The 17,479-nt window shown below is 43.9% G+C and overlaps 1 protein-coding gene across 1 annotated transcript in view; it reads left to right on the top strand.

Moving 5' to 3' along the window:
- Positions 1–14,947, top strand: part of RASSF6 (Ras association domain family member 6) — a 29,619-nt gene extending 14,672 nt beyond the window's left edge. The window contains exons 3-11 of the mRNA XM_029911941.1: positions 1,921–1,999; positions 3,384–3,535; positions 6,248–6,339; positions 6,806–6,996; positions 9,430–9,531; positions 11,531–11,582; positions 12,685–12,803; positions 12,896–12,993; positions 14,872–14,947. Of these exons, the coding sequence (XP_029767801.1) occupies positions 1,921–1,999; positions 3,384–3,535; positions 6,248–6,339; positions 6,806–6,996; positions 9,430–9,531; positions 11,531–11,582; positions 12,685–12,803; positions 12,896–12,993; positions 14,872–14,947 (961 nt within the window). The remainder of the gene's footprint in view (positions 1–1,920; positions 2,000–3,383; positions 3,536–6,247; positions 6,340–6,805; positions 6,997–9,429; positions 9,532–11,530; positions 11,583–12,684; positions 12,804–12,895; positions 12,994–14,871) is intronic.
- Positions 14,948–17,479: the final 2,532 nt, after the last annotated feature.

Raw genomic sequence — 17,479 nt, 5'->3', positions numbered from 1 at the left:
TGCAAATTACTCTCTAGCGCTATTATTGCTGGTACTGAGTCAGACTAAAATCTTGACTATCAAACTATCTGTCACGGGGCCTTCGGTTGCCCCTGTGCCCACAAATCAGCCTGAGACCTCTTCTGGGTGCAATCACCAGTGCCTTTTATTTACAGTGTCCGCTCCCACCACCCTCTATTTACAGACCGCTCCAACCTGGGGGGTGGGGGACTGCTAGCTTCTCCAGCCAGCAGGGATACACAGCCCTTGGCTCCTCCCTCCCCTTTCTCCCCCTCCCTTCACTGGCTTCCTGCCAGCCCTTTATAGCCCCCTGGTAGCTAATGAGGCCCACAAGTGCTTCCCTTCTATCAATTAGGCATGGCATACTCAGCCCCAATTAATTCTTCTTAACTGGAGCTGGGCTAACAGAGGGTTGGCTCAGGACCTCCTGGCCACCACCCTGTTACACGATCCTTTTAAAGAAATAGATAGAAAAATGCAGGCCAAGATTCCAGAGGGAAATATGCCTCCAACAGGATGTGTGGTAATCACTAACAAACTGCCACAAAGCTGTAATATGTAACTGATTAATATACCCTTCTCTCATTCTCTCATATCATACAGTGGCCTGTGTGTGTATAGCAGCCCTGTTCTCTGCTAGTATATGTTAAACTCTGCATATCTGCTCCTTCAGTATTGGAGCTAGCAGAGATGGCTGCCCCTACATGTGTTTTTAACTTTTAACTTAGAGTCATGAGTTCAAGTCCCTTTGCATATGGTAAAAGCACAAGCTACTGCATTCTCGACCTTTTTGTTTTTGAATATCATGAATGAGATCCCGCCCCCATTGAAGTCAATGTCAAAATTTGAGGATGATTTTCAGCAAACGGCAGAATTTATGAAATCAGGAGAAAGCTGGTAGTTTCAGAATGGAAGTGTCCTCTCAACTGTAATTAGTGTCACTACTGCAACACCAGCACATAAAATGCTCAAGGGGAAGATTGTCAAAGGCAGAAAGAACACTTAGGGTAAGGGTACATCTACATTTTGAGCTGGCAGGTATGATTCCCAGCTTGCATAGATGTACCTGCACTATCTCGGCTTGAGCTAGTGCCTAAAACCAGCAGTGTGTCAGTGGTGGCATGGATGGTGACTCACTCTAGCTGCCCAAATACGTATCCTGGGGGCCAGGCAGGATTGTACTTGGGGCAGCTGGTCCGACCGGCCACCAGCGCTGCCACAGATGCGCTGCTATTTTTAGGCACTAGCTCGAGCAGAGCTAGCCCGGGTATGTCTCCGCAAGCTGGGAATCACAACTCGTAGCTCAAATATAGATGTTTCCTTAAACACCCGACTTCCATCTCCCCTTCAAATGGTTTGAGAAACTATTTATATTGATTTATAAGCAATATTTTAACTAGGGCCTATTCCAGGCTCTAGACTAGACAGTCTTCAAAATGTCTTATTTTTTCATGAGCTAGCAAATTCCCCAATTTTAATGTTCCAATTACCAAGCAAGCACTTCTAATTGCAGCAAGCTCAGAGTTCTGCAGAAAAGTTTTGGAATCAGTTGTTCCCAGTCCTGTTACTGTACGGAAGAAGACGTTTTGTTATTGTACAGTATACTTATTTTATATTGTTACTGTAAAGTGTCCATTCCCCTTAAATTACTGTATTTGGGCCAACATTTCAAACTTGGCTGCTTTAAAATTGGCCGCCTAAACTAATAATTAGGCACCAGAATACATGGCTTGATTTTTTCAGAGGTGCCGATCGCCCCACAATTACCACTGGTGCCAGTGCGATTGTGGGAGCTGAGTACTCCTGAAATCTAAATAGGGATTTAGAAGTCTAACCATATTTGAAAATGTTGACCTTGACATCTGGATTTTATGGTACTAGAGAGATTTTTAATAGTCTCATTGTGATCACTTCTTCTAGGGATCAACTTAACTCTTTACTGAAGACGTATAACTATTTTTATGCTGACCAAGAGAATCTGCAACTCTCCTATAATCAGGTAAGAAATGTAAGCAAACAGAACTATTTGAAAAGTACAGCAGGATAACAGCAGGAGGGGGCATCAATGAGCTGTTGGTACACACTGCAGGTGAGCTGTGGAACATGCGGTTTCAAATACCTTAGGAGTGCACATTAATGTATAGGGTGGAGTGTGCTCCTTCAGTTATAACAGGAGTCTTTACAATATAAAAAAAACAAGCCAAATTCTACAGTCCCATTCTTCAAGAGTGGTGGAGAGCTGAAACCCTCAGATCTAGGTGAGGTGAGTCATGAAAAGGGGAGGAGTTATTGACTCAGCAGCATGATCTCCCTGCCACCTCACTCCTTTACATCACAGGGAGTCATACTCAGAGAGCTCCACGAGGATCCAGAATCATCAGCTGAGGGAGGTAGCGTTGTCCCAGGACACTCTGTACCTCCCCCAACCCAAGGGAGGAAATCGCATGGTCATTGGTGCTCAAGTTTGCTGTAACTTTTTCAGCATCCTCCTCAACACAGGGAAACCCCCAATAAGCACCTCTGGGGACAACAGCAATCGGGGTAGATCTTGGTAGCACAAGCCTGGCATGGGTCATGGGGCCAGGGGCCGGTGTGGAGGCAAGGGACCTCGGAGTGAATGGGTCTTGTTTCTGGTGTGTCCCCCAAGATCCCCTGGTGTCGAGGTCTGACGCATTCATCCTCTTCCACAGTGGAGAGCTTCTGCTCTTCTGCCTTCACGGGAACACACAGGGCCCTCAAGGAAATAACCCTGGGAAAATAATCTGCAAAGGGGGAGCATGGGCTTCTCAATCTGTACTCAGTCAAAACTCCACTAAGTCATTAAGAGTTTTGCCACAATAAGGACGCTACACAAGGACAACAGGATTTTGGCCTGATGCAAGGCCCACTAACCTCCACTGACATCAGTGGGTATTGGAGTGGGCCCTTTCCCCTTAATTTACAGTGTAGCCCTGCAGTGTAGTCAGCAATCCACTCCATGATTGCAAAATCCAGGCCAGGACTTAAGCAGACCCTTTTTGGTGACACTCCAGCACAGACTTGGTTCCTCAGTCTGTGAGCTAGAGTGCCAGGGTTGTCTGTGCCTGGGCTCTCCTACCCGAGCTAACTTGAATCTAGCTGGGGTGGGTAAGAGTAGCAGTGAAGACAGTCCAGTGGGCGTTTCAGAGCGGGCTAGTGAGTCAAGTACGTACCAATGGTCTGTGCTGGGCTTGTACTAGCCAGAGGCTACCCCTTGCTGATACTTTCAATAAAATGCCGGGACTAACCATCTGACAAGCAGGACTTGGCTCTTATCTCAACTGTTTCCTGCAGCTTCACATGGAACCTGATTCCCTAGGCCCATCATAACACTGCACTCTTTTTTTTTTTTTTTTTTTTTCCAGCCAGAAGGCAGCAAACCAGTTATCGAAGGTATCCTGGCTATTTTTTGGGGAGTACGTTGTCCCATCTGGTTAAAAATCCAAGATGAGAAGCAAATTCCCCCTTTTGTGACTCTGAGGTCGCCAGAGCGTGTGGGTTTGCTCCCTAGTAAAAGGTAATATATTAACTTCTGTAAGCCTCATGCAGGCTGATGTTTCCACAGTCCAACTGTGAAGATAAAACAAAGACGACACTTGCACACCAGATTCTATAAAGGCTCTACCTGGCTTTTGCATGGTGGAAACCCGTGTAAGGTTTCATTTGAGCTTGTTTGGCCTTGTGACAGCTTCTGCAATGCAGAAAGCAGACACTTTTTTGTAATGAATCCAGGCTTTAAAGTGAGATTTAAAAGTAGTTACAAAAATCAATGACAAAAAAGGCCCAATCTCCTATATGGGCTACTTGCATACCTGAGACGGGGAACTCCGCACGTGTGAACTGAATTCCCACTGCATTCTGCAGTTATGGTCGGGGAATGGCACATTTGCTTCCCTCCCCTCGCACCAGCAGATCCCCTGAGACAAGTGAAAGCTGTGTGCTTCCTCCTGAACCCTAAGCAGGAGCCCTGCTGGTAGGGAATCCTCCTCCATCCCCAACCCCTGAAAGGCCCCTTTGGGAAAAAGCCCACTGAATCAGCATTAATTTAACCCACTAATGTCCCACAGCTGTCAGGGTGATGAAATCACAGAGATCATCTGTCCCTGCCTCCAGGGCATAATTCTCAAATATAGCTGAGCAACCTGATTTTGGTAACTTTCCTGATGACACTGCTGACAATGCCATATGGCCCATCTCTGACTTCTAGCAGCAGATATCCCCAACAGCTGGAGATGGGGTACTAAAGAGGGAGGGTTCTGAGTTACTACAGGGAATTCTTTCCCAGGTGTCTGGCTGGTGGGTCTTGCCCACATGCTCAGGGTTCAACTGATTGCCATTTTTGGGGTCAGAAAGGAATTTTCCCCCAGGTCAGATTGGCAGAGACCCTGGGTTTTTTTGCCTTCCTCTGTAGCATGGGGCATGGGTCACTTGCAGGTTTAACCTAGTGCAAATAGTGGAGTCTCTGTAACTTGAAGTCTTTAAATCACGATTTGAGAACTTCAGTAACTCAGCCAGAGGTTAGGGGTCTATTACAGGAGTGGGGAGGTGAGGTTCTATGGTCTGCGATGTGCAGGAGGTCAGACTAGATGATCACGATGGGCCCTTCTGACCATAAAGTCTATGATCCTATATCCAGAACAGGACTTTGTGTTCGATTTTTAGATAAAACACCAGATACTCCTACTTTGCTCCATGTAGTACTTTAAAAGGGTAAGGCTGCATGTCTATCAGAGAGGTCATGGAAGTCACAGATTCCTTGGCTTTCCGTGACTTCTGCAGCGGCCAGTGCTGGCTCGGTAGCTGCCCTGGGCCAGCCGCAGCTGTTTGGGTGTGGGAGGGGGCTCGGGGCTGGGACAGGGGGGTGGGAGTGGGCAGCGCTTACCACCCACCGGCATGTCCCTGCAGCTCGTAGGCGGAGGGGCAAGAGGGCTCCGCGCGCTGCTCATGCACACAGGTGCCGCCCCTGAAGCTCCCATTGGCTGCGGTTCCCGGCCAATGCGAGCTGCGGAGCCAGCACTTGTGGCAGGAGCAGCGCGCACGGCCCCCCTGGCCGCCCCTCCCCTAGGAGCTGCAGGGACACACGGAGCTAGGTGAGGAGCCTGTGAGCCCCCCCCACCCCCCCCCCCGCCCCCCCCCCCCCCCCAAGCACAGGTCCCAGGCCGTGCACTGCTGCCTGCCATTCCCCAGCACCAGCAGGGGTCCCAGCCCAGCACCCCTGGACTGCTCCCCCAGAGCACCCCCGGCTGAAGTTTTAGTTAGGGGTATATAGTAAAAGTCATGGACAGGTCACGGACCATGAATTTTTGTTTACTGACCGTGACCTGTCCATGATTTTTACTAAAAATACCCGTGACTAAAACGTCGCCTTAAGTATGAGCCGTCCACTTGATGATATGATCGGATTATTCTTCAAATATAGTTTCTGACGCTTTTGCCATTATTTGTTGAATATATTTTCATGCAAGTTGTTTACTGCAGTATTTGATCAGTGCTGTAGTTGGTCAAAGACTATTTGTCAAAAAATTGAATGAATAAGGGAATTATTTATAGAGAGAAAGTTGGGTCTGTGGTTAAGGTACTTCATGGCATTTAGGAGAGCTTGGTTCCCACTGGACCACAGCTGGTCCCAGTTGGGCCACAGATTTCCTGTGTGACTTTGGACAAGTCTCTTGTAATTGTTTTATTTATATTATCACAGTGTCTAGTAGTCCTAGTCATGGATGCGCACCCCATTGTGCTAGGAGTACAGATCTCTCTGGTCATCAGTTCCCCATCTGTAAAATGGAGATAATGAGACCTCGTTGGCCGGTTTTATCTATATAGAGTATAAGCTCTTCAAAGCAGGAACTGTCTCGTACTGTGTTTCTGCACAGTGTCTAGATCATTGGGACTTTCATCTCAATTGGGACCCCTACATGTAACTATAAAACCAATAATAATAAAGTGTGAATAATTTGACACATTTTTTCCGTAGTTGACCTGTTCTGCTTAGGCTTATGAGCAACCTGTGGTGCCCTTGGTCCCACAATTCATGTTTAGTAAAACATGATATTGTGATGTGCTAGAGTTACCTACTTTATACCATCAAGTGAAAGACTCTAACATGATGTTTACAGTTCTGAACAGGAACAGCCATCTGTTATGTGATGCTTGGCTGGAGCCTAAACTGAATTCACCCCAATTAAAAAAGAATATCAACCTGTAAATACATGCTTGATCCCTGTTTCAGGGGGATGATGCGCTGGGGAGAAGTTCATAATCTCCATCACATTAGTGAAGAGATACCAGATTCTTCAGAAGAACCCCCAAATCATGAGGAAGGTCAGTGTTCTTTATATATTCATCAGAAAGTCCTCTTATGTGGCTGCGCCGGTACAATTGATGACCCAATTTAGCCCTGTCTGTGGAGAGGAGTATTAAGAGACCTCTTTCCCTGATTCCAGTTGGGATATTTAGACACTACTTGAATACACTATAATAAATAGTAGTGATGGCAATACATCTATCTGCTCATTATCTATATAGCAATCAGCCCATAATACTGAACTAGACTATCTCTAGGGAGATTATCCCCAAAGACTCAATGGAACGACATACTGTTACTTGCGGCCAGTTCAAACAGCCGATAACTCTGACTGCTTTATGAACACTACTTTATGAACACCTTTGTACCACCACCACCTATTGGCAAACAGCTATAGAATTGATGCTGCAAGCGGCACTGGGCTGTACTAAAAGGGAGGTGGAGTAGCTCTACACGGTGCTGATGATGTTTTATTTTGTCCAGGTTGCTTCTCTTATGAGAGCAGCACCCTGAAGCCAAGGAGGGTGCCGGAGCTCAACTCCCTGACCCCTCACAGAACCAGAACCTTGAGTGACGCTGCACAAGTGAGGAAAAGGGAAAATTCCCCCACAATAGCCAGAAAAGACGTGGAAACGCACCGGTTCTCCATTAATGGGCATTTCTACAACTACGAAGTGTGAACGCTCTCCTGTGTTAAGTTACTGTGAATGCGGCAGAGAACTGATGGGGTGAAATGCAACTATTTGTTTATGGCTTGATTCTGCCCTAACCATCATCAGGTGAGGTGTGGCATGAGAGCCCAGCGGCCCAAGCCTCCGGAGAGCTCCCGCACAGTGTGCACTGCCGTGTCTGCTGCACCATGCTTGAGGAGCGAGCAGTGTCCGACCTCCCCACACTATTTCTGGATAGCTCGACTGGTTGGTAAAGCGGGGGCATGGAGTCATCGCTCTGCCCTCACCCCATCCCTCCTTGCCCTTTTCCCAGCACCTAATATTGCTGGGGATGCTGTACTTACTGGTCTGTGTTTATGTCAGAGAAGACAGGCCACAGAAGTGTGCCTTGCACTTGGAAGAGAGGTTTGGGACGGTCCTTCATTCCTGTGGGATTTTGTTCAGCAGCCTTGGACCAGCCAAGCTCTGTCTCCTGCAGAGGCAAGCATTAGCCTTATGCAAATGGTTCCATTGTGCCTGAGGAGCAGACTGTCGCCTTCACCCGAGAGCTTTAATCGATCTTTTAGATATCCTGAGCCCAAACCATTGAGCGCCTCGAAGCAAAGGGCCAAGACTTTGAACCTGACTCAGTGGTCTCTGGGAAGCCAGCGTAGAGAGGAGGGGACTATGCATCTTTACTGAGATTCTGGACAGTACTTGTACAAGGTCACTCCTTGTATAGGTACCGCCCTGCCCTCTTAGGGTGCCCTGGATCCCTTATGCACATACACATGGGCTGACCAGAATCTTTCCCAGATGTTTGCTGACTGGAATAGCCCCCTGAGATACACCTCCCAGTTTTACAAGGTCAACAGCAGTCATGGGACTTATTCCAACATGCAGAACTTCAGCATTATCTCACTAATTGTAATTGTTGTATACTACCTTAAAATGTTTGGTTTTTTTAATGCTTTACTCTTGTTTGTTTTTCTACCTCATTAATTATTTTTGCCAGACATTAAGTTACGGTCTGTTATCGTAGGCTGTGACATGACAGGCACATTTGCTTCAATTTCCCCTTTCAGAGTCCCCAATAAATCCACTTCAGGCTCACTTGATTAAATAATCCCCCTGCTTGGGGCCAGTTTATTACCAAAACCCAGTTCATTGATTTCCCCCCAACAAAAATTCCAAGCGCAGCCCATTTCCCATATCCCCCATACCTGGTCCTTTCAACCCCGCTGTCCCACCAGTCTCTCTGCTGAAAGTCTTTCCATCGCCCAGTCGGGTGTCTTCCTCTTCCGCCACACCTAGGGTCCTCATCGGTCCTCTTCTGCCAGGATGGCTAGCCCAGCCCTTCCAGCTGGAGCGCAAGCCCGTTCTTTCCAGCAGGAACCCCCCAGCCCCTCTGCTGGGAGATCATCTTTACCAGGGGAGTGTCCCTCACTCCCCCAGGTCCTCTCACTGTTCCCCTGGGTCCAGCTCTCCAACATGGAGACATCAGTGAGTAATCCTCTCTGGTGCTCCCCTTGCCTTCAGTCCTCTCCATCCCTGGCTCTCGGGCTTGGGGAGGTCAGCCGGCAAACCCCTCTTGCTGCTTTCCTTGCCTTCAGGCATGTTTTCCCAGGAAACACCTTCTGGCTCTGGAAACTGTCAGCTTCCCCTTCTCCTGACCTCACTCGTGTCTCTCTCACTGGGTGTCTCCAACTCACCAGGTCTTGCTCTCATCCTGGTCTCTTTTGTCTAGGGTCAGCTGCCTTACAGTCCCAGGTGCTGCCCTGCCCTTTTAATTGGCTATATTGGGAGCCCCTGCTCTGGCACAAGGGCTCTGGACCTATTTCATTCCCAGGGACCAGGCACACTGTGGCAATCTTTACATACAACAAGGTTTTAACCATAATCTTTGGCCCTACTGAACTAAGCTACTTTCAGAATAGAATGAGCCAAATTCAGCACTCCTATCTGCTGGGAAAATGCAGACTAGCTCCATTAAAATCAGTGGAATTACCCCCAGAGTTAGTGATATAACTGAGATCAGAATTTTGGCCTATTGTTTTTAGTGCTAAGAAATAAAAACTATAATACAGGATTTTGCAGTAGAAATGCTGTCATAGGTATAACTATAGTAGCTCAGAATATCTTCATGATATTCTAATTAATTCTCTTTATATTCTTTCTTCCTTCATTTTTAAGAAGCTAGAAAAAAAACAAAAAACACAAGAACCACGCATTGGATAAGTCTGTTCACAGAAATATGTTTCGCTGAAAAAAATTGGGACTATTTACCATGCTTTTAAAATATGCATAAGTAGATTTCAAGGAGCAGACAATTTCAAGCAAAGAAGGAATAATAGACGCATGTTGCATGATGTACCGTATTGTCCCAGAATGATTTTACCCCAGTATGTTTTCACCAAATTGGTATTAATGTCACATTTTCTTGCTCTTGTTTTTTAGACATCAGTTTTCACTCCAGCCTTTGGATCAGAAACTAAAATAAGAATAAACAGTAACATGAAAACAGGAGAGGTGATAGAGCAACTGCTTCAGAAATTTAAGGTAATTCTCTTTGTGTGAGCACACACGCAAAAATTGAATTCTGGAAAAGATAACCAGAATATAGAAATGCCTTCGGTTGCCAACTGTATCTAAGGACAGAAACATTATGGAGACTTGCCACAAACAGAAAGTAGACCAAATGAAGTGTGCTATTGCTGCTTTGAAGGATGAAGGTAGGTTTTATTTTCCTAAGGCTTCATAGGTGTTTTGAGACTAGTGACAAGTGTTTGATGCTGTCGTTACTCTAGTTTCCAGAGCAGGAGAAACTAGAGAACGACTTCGTTATCACTACATTTACAGTAAGGAAAGCTGTACTATATCTTCTGCTTTTCCCAGACAAGAAAGCTAGAGCGTGTGACCATGTCTCCCTCTAGTGACAGGCCCTTGTAAATATGATTTGCTTATAACTAGTTCATCAGCCCACGCCAGTCAGGCTACAAAATACATTTTGAAAACTCTTTTTTTACTTAAATCTATATATGTTTATCAGCCAAGGACAAACGGTGATTTGATTTAAATGTCACAATTCACTCTCTCCAGTAGCGAAAGAGGCTCAAATCTTGGTATAGCTAATAGTGCCTCCTGAATCTGCCTTGTTACCATGGCAATTTACCACCCAGGAGTCACTTTATCAGGGTGTTGCTGTGGTAACCACTGTTTGGTGCAGTCATAGCGGGATTGTAGCGGTTAAGCCCAGGCTGCAGGGGGTTTGTAGAGGGCAGGGATGGGACCTGCACCCTGTGCCTTCTCGGCCTCAGCCCCCACGGGCAGGCCCCGTGCATGAGGAGCCAACGGTAGCAACTCCAGCTGCCTGGTCTGCTTGCTGCTGCGTCCATATAAACAAGGTAAGCTTTTGATAGCTATTGGGCAGGGTGGAAATAAATATTTTGTGATTTGTGCCTCACCTGCAAAAAAAAAAAAAAAAAAAAAAAAAATTACAGCAAAAGAAGTTTTCCTTCAGCTCAAGTGGCAAGACCCGTTTTAGTGAGGAAGGTCCCATGTTCAAACCTCACTGATAAAACATGGCATCGGGATGTATGCAGCCAAGGAACATTACAGGAGCAGAAAGGCTATTAAAAATAGACTAGAATAACCCTTCCTTTGGAAGTGACGAATTTGGCCGACTGTCTTCAGTCAAAACTCTCATACGTTCTCATAACGAACATGTGCCACTAGCCCATAGCTTCTCTTATACTTGAGTGTTACATCAAAAATTGCCAAAAGAACAGTTCTAAATTATTGAATATAATCATCTATCTGCAGTTCTTGCCATTTCAGAATCACTTTATACTGGATATAATTAATAATAACAATAATAGTGCCTAGCTTTTATATAGTGCTTTAGAGCTTTCTAATCTGTACAGCACCCTTAAGTGTGAAGTCAGTGAAATGCAGTGGAACATGTGAAATGAAATGCTAAAAGGAGAACGTGGACTCTTATGAGTAATACCCATAACTAATGTGACTACAGTTTCATAAGACCCCCAATAGAGAACAAATCATGAGTTAGATGTGAAAAGGACTAAGAATTTTGTAGTGTTATTTAGGCAAATGGGTGGTAGTAAATCCAAATTCTCTACTGCGGTGTCTTTACAGCTGGCAAATCTGATTGTCACAAAAAGATTTGTATGGAATGTTAGTGTTTCCAGGGAAACAAGGCAGTAGTGATCCATTACTTTTTTGTGAGATGATCCACTGTGGTGATCCATTACTCTTTTGGAAAGTACAATGGTAGTTTTATTAATTACATGGTAGGTGGGGGCAAAGGGAAGGAAAATGGTACCTTAGTGTGAGACCTTATTCAAAATCCAGAATCTTTAAGGATGCCACACCTACTAATTTTTCTATCCACTGTCAGTACTGAAAGCCCATTGTGACTTAAGACCACAAATTTCAGGTGCATCTCTGATATCCACTGACAGTTTAATGATGGGGAAATGTAGCATATGTGAAATCTGTCACTCAGTGCATTGAGTCAACTTTGGTTTTTCTTTGCCAGATTGAAAACAGTCCACAAGAATTTGCACTTTATATCATCCATGCATCAGGAGGTAAATAAGCCAAACAGTTTGTTTCTCTATTGCTCCACTTCTGATTATACTTCCAATGGGCTTTGGAGGCTGCTCATACCTTTAACAAAAGGGACAGGCATTGGAGTCTTACCTGTGCTCTGCCAATTGGGGATTAGGTTGGTTTAAAACCATTCATGAAGACCTGGTATAGTCTCTCAGTGGAAAACGGAACTTAATTTATTCATCATATACTTTGTGTATATATGATGTGTGTCAAGTTAACTTTGTTATTTTAGGAGAAGCAAAAATATGCTTAAGGACCTAACTTCAGATAAAATGCTGTGAAACCCCACTGAGCACTTTGGAGTACAGGGTACCAGTTAAGTTTGTTAGAGGAGGTTCCATTGGAAACCCATAGTATATTGCTCTCAAAGGGTGATAAAATACTTACATGAGGCGGCAACAGCCAAAATCCCTTTCAAATGGTGGCTATCTGTATAAAGGTCTGCAATTTTTATTCCTGTCATATTTTACATTGGCTTTCAGAATAAGGAAGCTAATCTTAACTCTCAGTTGTCCAGTTTATATTATTGTGCCTTCAGCAGAGAGTTTATCATATAGCTTAGCAAAAATACCCTGCTTCCTTTATTTCATGAGAAAATAGTACATTTCATATGTTAAAAGTAGCATACTCTGGACAGAGGGGAATGTATTGGTCATTCATGTCAAAATGTGAAAGATAAAGAATGGGTTGCAGAATTAGTCACTGGGATTTTATTAAAGAGAAACTAAGGCTAAAATTTCCAAACCAGTGGGCCTGAAATTAGGCTCCTAAATCCATATTTCATCACCTAAATAGAAACTCCTGGTTCCTTGTCTGCCAGTTTCTATTTAGATGCCTAAATAGAAGTTTAGGGCCCTAATTTAGGACCATATGCTCCCATCGATCTGCATGTGGCACTCCCATTTATGTTAAGGACAGTTGTGTGTGTTAAATAAGAGCAGTGTATGTCCAAAGTATGAAAGCAGTATGTCTAAGCAAAGAATTGGCCATATTATTTGGGTTAGGTATTAGTTACTGCTGCTGTATGTTGTGCCACAATATGGACATGCACATCAAGTCATTTGTTTTCATTCCCAGAAAAGAAAAGGCTCAAGAACACAGACACTCCACTGCTGGAGAGACTTTTACAGGGTCCCTCAGAAAAGATTGCCCAATTTTTTCTCATGGACAAGAATGCAGAAGAAGTTACCAGTGATGTATGTACATCCTCCTCGTTCTGCATATTTCCCAATACTCTTCCCATTTAACACACCTCAGTGATGTGCATTTCTTGTGGTCCCCACAATAGGTTGCTCAGTACCTTAAATTTCACGTTCCTCTTCTGGAATCTTTTCTGCACAAACTAGATGAAGAAGAAGAACGGGAGATTCAACAGACAATTGCAAAGTAAGTAGGAGCAAACTAGGTAGGTTTGCTTTATTTGTTTAGTCTGAGAAAATACACTTCATTCGAAGGTTTCAGAGTAGCAGCTGTTAGTCTGTATCTGCAAAAAGAACAGGAGTACTTGTGGCACCTTAGAGACTAACAAATTTATTAGAGCATAAGCTTTCGTGGGCTACAACCCACTTCTTCGGATGCATATTGGTAGGTTCTACGAACTAGCACCTATATGCAGCATGGTGCTATATTGTGGCTAGCTCTGCACAGGTGTACAAAACTAGAGAGAGGGCACAAGTAGCCTTTCTCATCCCTCGGGCACACCTGCCAAGTAGCAGCCACAGTCTCACTGATTACCATCCCAGTGTGCAAGACCTGTGGATGTCTTCCACTGACAGCTGCACTGGGCACACTGTCCAGCAGCGCGGGCACACTGCACCCTTTGAATGATGTTGCAGCTCCCATTTGGCATGCACAGCCTCAGTGCTCCCAGAGATATTCTTGCTAAGTCCGTCAGAATGCCTCCGGGGACTGCCGCTGGGCCAGAGCACACCTGCATCACACCCCCACCCAAACTCTCACCCTCACACGCACCCATGAGCTGTGGCTGTAAATGCCAGAACAAATGCTGTAGTGTTTGCATAGCACTTAGCAATGATTTGCTAGTAGAAGAAGGGAGGGTCAGTGGTGAGGGGGCTAGCTTGGCACTCAGGAGACCCAGGTTCAGTTCCCTACTCCACCCCCCTCAGTTCTCCAGTTGTAAAAGGAGGCTCGTAGTGCCGCCCTTATGAGGATAAATGTATTAAAGCAGAGATACTCAGACTGAGACTCGGGAGCCCCAAGTGGCTTTTAAATGTGTCTCCTCTGGCTCTTTGCAGGACATGATATTAAAACATTGTGATTTAGTTATTAACCAATCAGGATGCTTTTACTACGTTATTAACCAATTGTGGTTGATAAAATAATGATACTTGGTCAGTCATTTTGCTGTGAGAATAATGTATGTACATACATAAATTAAATATGTCCCCTGTTATACAGTTTAAAAATGAATAGTACTATAGTAAATGAAACAACGAATTCACACTACGGTGGCTGTTTTGGGGATTCGTGATCACTAATTTGGCTCCTGAACCACTGAGATCCGAACATCACTGTGTTAAAGATTGTGAAGTGTTCAGAGACTATAGTAACCCTAATCTGGATAGATCTATAACTCAACGCCCCTTCAAACTGCTCTTCAGTTAGCTGACGTGCACTTTCCTGACACCAGCCAAGGATGTACCACAGTCACCGGCCCTTTAAAAATGCAGATCAATAGCTAAGGCTAGGTCTGCACTGGCAATTGAACCACAAAACTTTTGTCTTTCAGAGGCATTAACTCCTCCTCCCCTCCCCGAAAGACACAAGTTTTGCCAACAACAAGTGCCAGTGTGAACAGTGCTTTGTCGGCATGAGCGGTCTCCTGCTGACAATGCAAACGCTGCTCATCGGGGGTGGAAGTTTTTTGTCCACAGGAGAGCCAACAAACAGCGGCTACATTGCACGACTCTTAGCGGCACAGCTGTGGCAACACAGTCATGTCACTAAAAGATATGTAGTGTAGACACGGCCTAAACATGTAGAGGACTTGTTACTGAAGTCAACAGAGATATGTCAATTTAAACCAGCTGATGATCTGGCCAAAACAAACAGGACAGGGAATCCAGAAAACTTCAGACGTTTTCTAACAACAAAATTGTCATTTTCCATCAGAATTTTTTTCTGATGAAAAATTTCTGACCCATTCAAATATTTTATTGAACATTTGAGCTGAATTTCTGAATAGTTCGATGTGTTTTGAAATTATTGCTCTCTCTCTCTCTCTCTCTCTCTCTCCCCCCCCAGATACGTTAGGGAGAAGGATATCATACGTCAGCACCTTGACAGTAAAACAGTAATAAAAACGGAGACTACTGTATAATGTCACAGCCTGCAGCTGATAAAACACTTCCTCTAAGCCAAAGGAGACTTAATTTTCTATCCCTTATATCCTTGGAAATATTGAGAATGTGCCATAACTGTGACATCTTTAGCACATGAGCCTGTCAAGTGGGGTGGGGTGTGTTGCTGGTGACTGTGCATCTGGGATTGAAAAGAAACTCCACTGCAATCTGAATGGGAATTAAGAAGAGCTGATAAAAACCGTATTGTTCTCTAGCATGGGTACTGCACATTGTGAACACTCATGTAACTTGAAACTTTAGAAAGGAGAAAAGCCAATTAAAAGGGCACAGCTTTGAAACCTGTCCACTTGCACCCACTAGCCAGAGCATTGTGAAGAGAGAGACATATCGTAATCCCCCAGATGGAGTAAGAATCGTACAGACAACTGAAAATAAAGTCATAGGCTGTCTTTGTTTTAGAGAAATTGTTTAGTCTGAGTCTGGGGGTGCTCGTTACTGGATCTAGAGCCAAATTTACAAAGGTATTTAGGCACGTAAGCAGGCGAGGTAGCTAAATCCCATTGAAAGTCGATGGATGTTAGGCACCGAAGTCCCTTCCCTTTGTAAATCAGACCTTTAGTGTTTTAGCTTGAATCAGAAGATCTGAAAAAGACTCTTCCCCTCATGCTTTGTATTTAATCAATTGATTAAAAATAAGAGGTTAATTTTTCACCTGAACCTCCTTTTTAAGTCACTGTATATTGAGCTCTCTAAACATGATTACAATTGATCAGTTTCTTCAAGACCCCACAGAGGTATTTTCTTTTGGATAAGAAATGGATTACTTTCCTATTTCCTTGTTCCTTCTTCTTGTTTGGAGGCTAAGGTGGGCTCCGTTCAGCAGGCAAAAATATGTGTAGGCAGTACGAACCCAGTGAGTACCGCTGGGGCAGACTAGCATAATTCACCCATGTCCCTGAGGATGCAGGGCTCAGGCATTGTGTGGCCACAGCGCAGAGTCTGTATCAGTCTCTTCCTTAATATCATTCACTTGGATCACACATCCCAAGCATTTTGCTAAGGCCAAACTTGCCAACCCTAAATAAAGCCCATCTAATTCATAGGAATAACTCCCTGTCCCCTGTTATCATGCTGTCTTTGCCTTTTGTCTTGTGGTTTCTATGTCCCATGCTGAGCTGTCATGTACTTATGCAAATTACACAAGACAAACATCGAGGGGTTGCTGTACCATAATGCACAATATGCTGCCGTAGAACATAGTAGAATAAATTACACAACTATAAATAACCACTTTACTCTTGCCTGAGACATGGTAACTTGGATGGTGCATCAAAAATGAAAAGCACTGGTGTTAATGGGAATTATTATTGATCAGCAACTAGTTCATTTTAATGTACAGCTTCTTGTAACCCTGCCTGGGCACTTTTTATTAAGGTGCTTATTTTTTAGCTAAAACCATTCCGCAGTCAAGAATACGTAGTATTAAATATCTCAAAGCTAGAACTGTCAGTTCCTTACGCCAATAAATGCAGCTGCAGTATTTGAAAAGTTTCATTGCCAAGCCTTAAAAAATGGGAAATATGAGCCACAAGGTTGAGGCTTGTAAAGGGTAGGCCACATTTCAATGAAGTCTGGACCAATTTATGGTTTTGGGTCAAAACCAAGTAAATTAAATGATTGTGTGGTTTCCACCCAAAACCAAGCACAAGTTACAGTTTTAGCTGAGCTTCACATTGAGTTTTCAGTTCACTTGAAGATGTAGTGTAATCTTTGGCACTGGTTAGATGGCACTACAGCACACTTAGGTATTGTTATATTAATGTAACTGGAGTACAAGGCTTCTGACCGATTAGAAATTATACAATTTATTTTATTGTTTTAATCTTCAAAAAGGTATTTTGTGTAACTCTGGTCTCTCTCAATGGTTTGTGATGTATCCAGTGCATATGTTTGAAAAAATTCTAATGAGTTTTATGTAGAATGGCCTATGGAATTCAGCCTAGTAACTGGTGAGTAGTTATTTATGAATACAGAGTATGAAAATGTTGACATATTAAAATATTAATAACTCAATGACCTTGCTGAGATGTAAGAGCTCATCAATCTACAGGCCATATGGAAAATGGCTGGGAAAAATTCAGGTCGGGTCCAGCAACACCTACATGCACACAGTTCTTAATTTAGCAAAGCACTTTAGCATTTGCTTAACTTTAAGTAAGTGCTTAAATCCATTGGCTTTAATTGTTTAACCAAATCAGGCCTAAGTAGAGGAGAGTTTTGCATTTACATAAAAGCTGCAAAATTGGTCCCACTGGAGTGTAAGTGGCTAGATTTAAGGTACTTTAAATCTAATAGGTCTATTTTCAAATAAAATAATCCCATTCCAGTGGATAAATTATGAGAGTAAAAATTTGTCCTTACAAAGGTTATCATGGAGGAAAACCGTCTCATATCCAATTATCCTTATTACATTTAAAGTAATGTCTCAATTAAGGGGAAAACTAGTCTGTCTACATGGACCATGGTCACCCTCTCATTGTGCATATTGT

The sequence above is a fragment of the Terrapene carolina genome, unplaced genomic scaffold (genome assembly GCF_002925995.2).
Source record: "Terrapene carolina triunguis isolate 2854851 unplaced genomic scaffold, T_m_triunguis-2.0 Scaffold136, whole genome shotgun sequence".
NCBI classification, from domain to species: Eukaryota; Metazoa; Chordata; order Testudines; family Emydidae; genus Terrapene; species Terrapene triunguis.
This window is presented reverse-complemented; position numbering and strand designations above follow the sequence as displayed.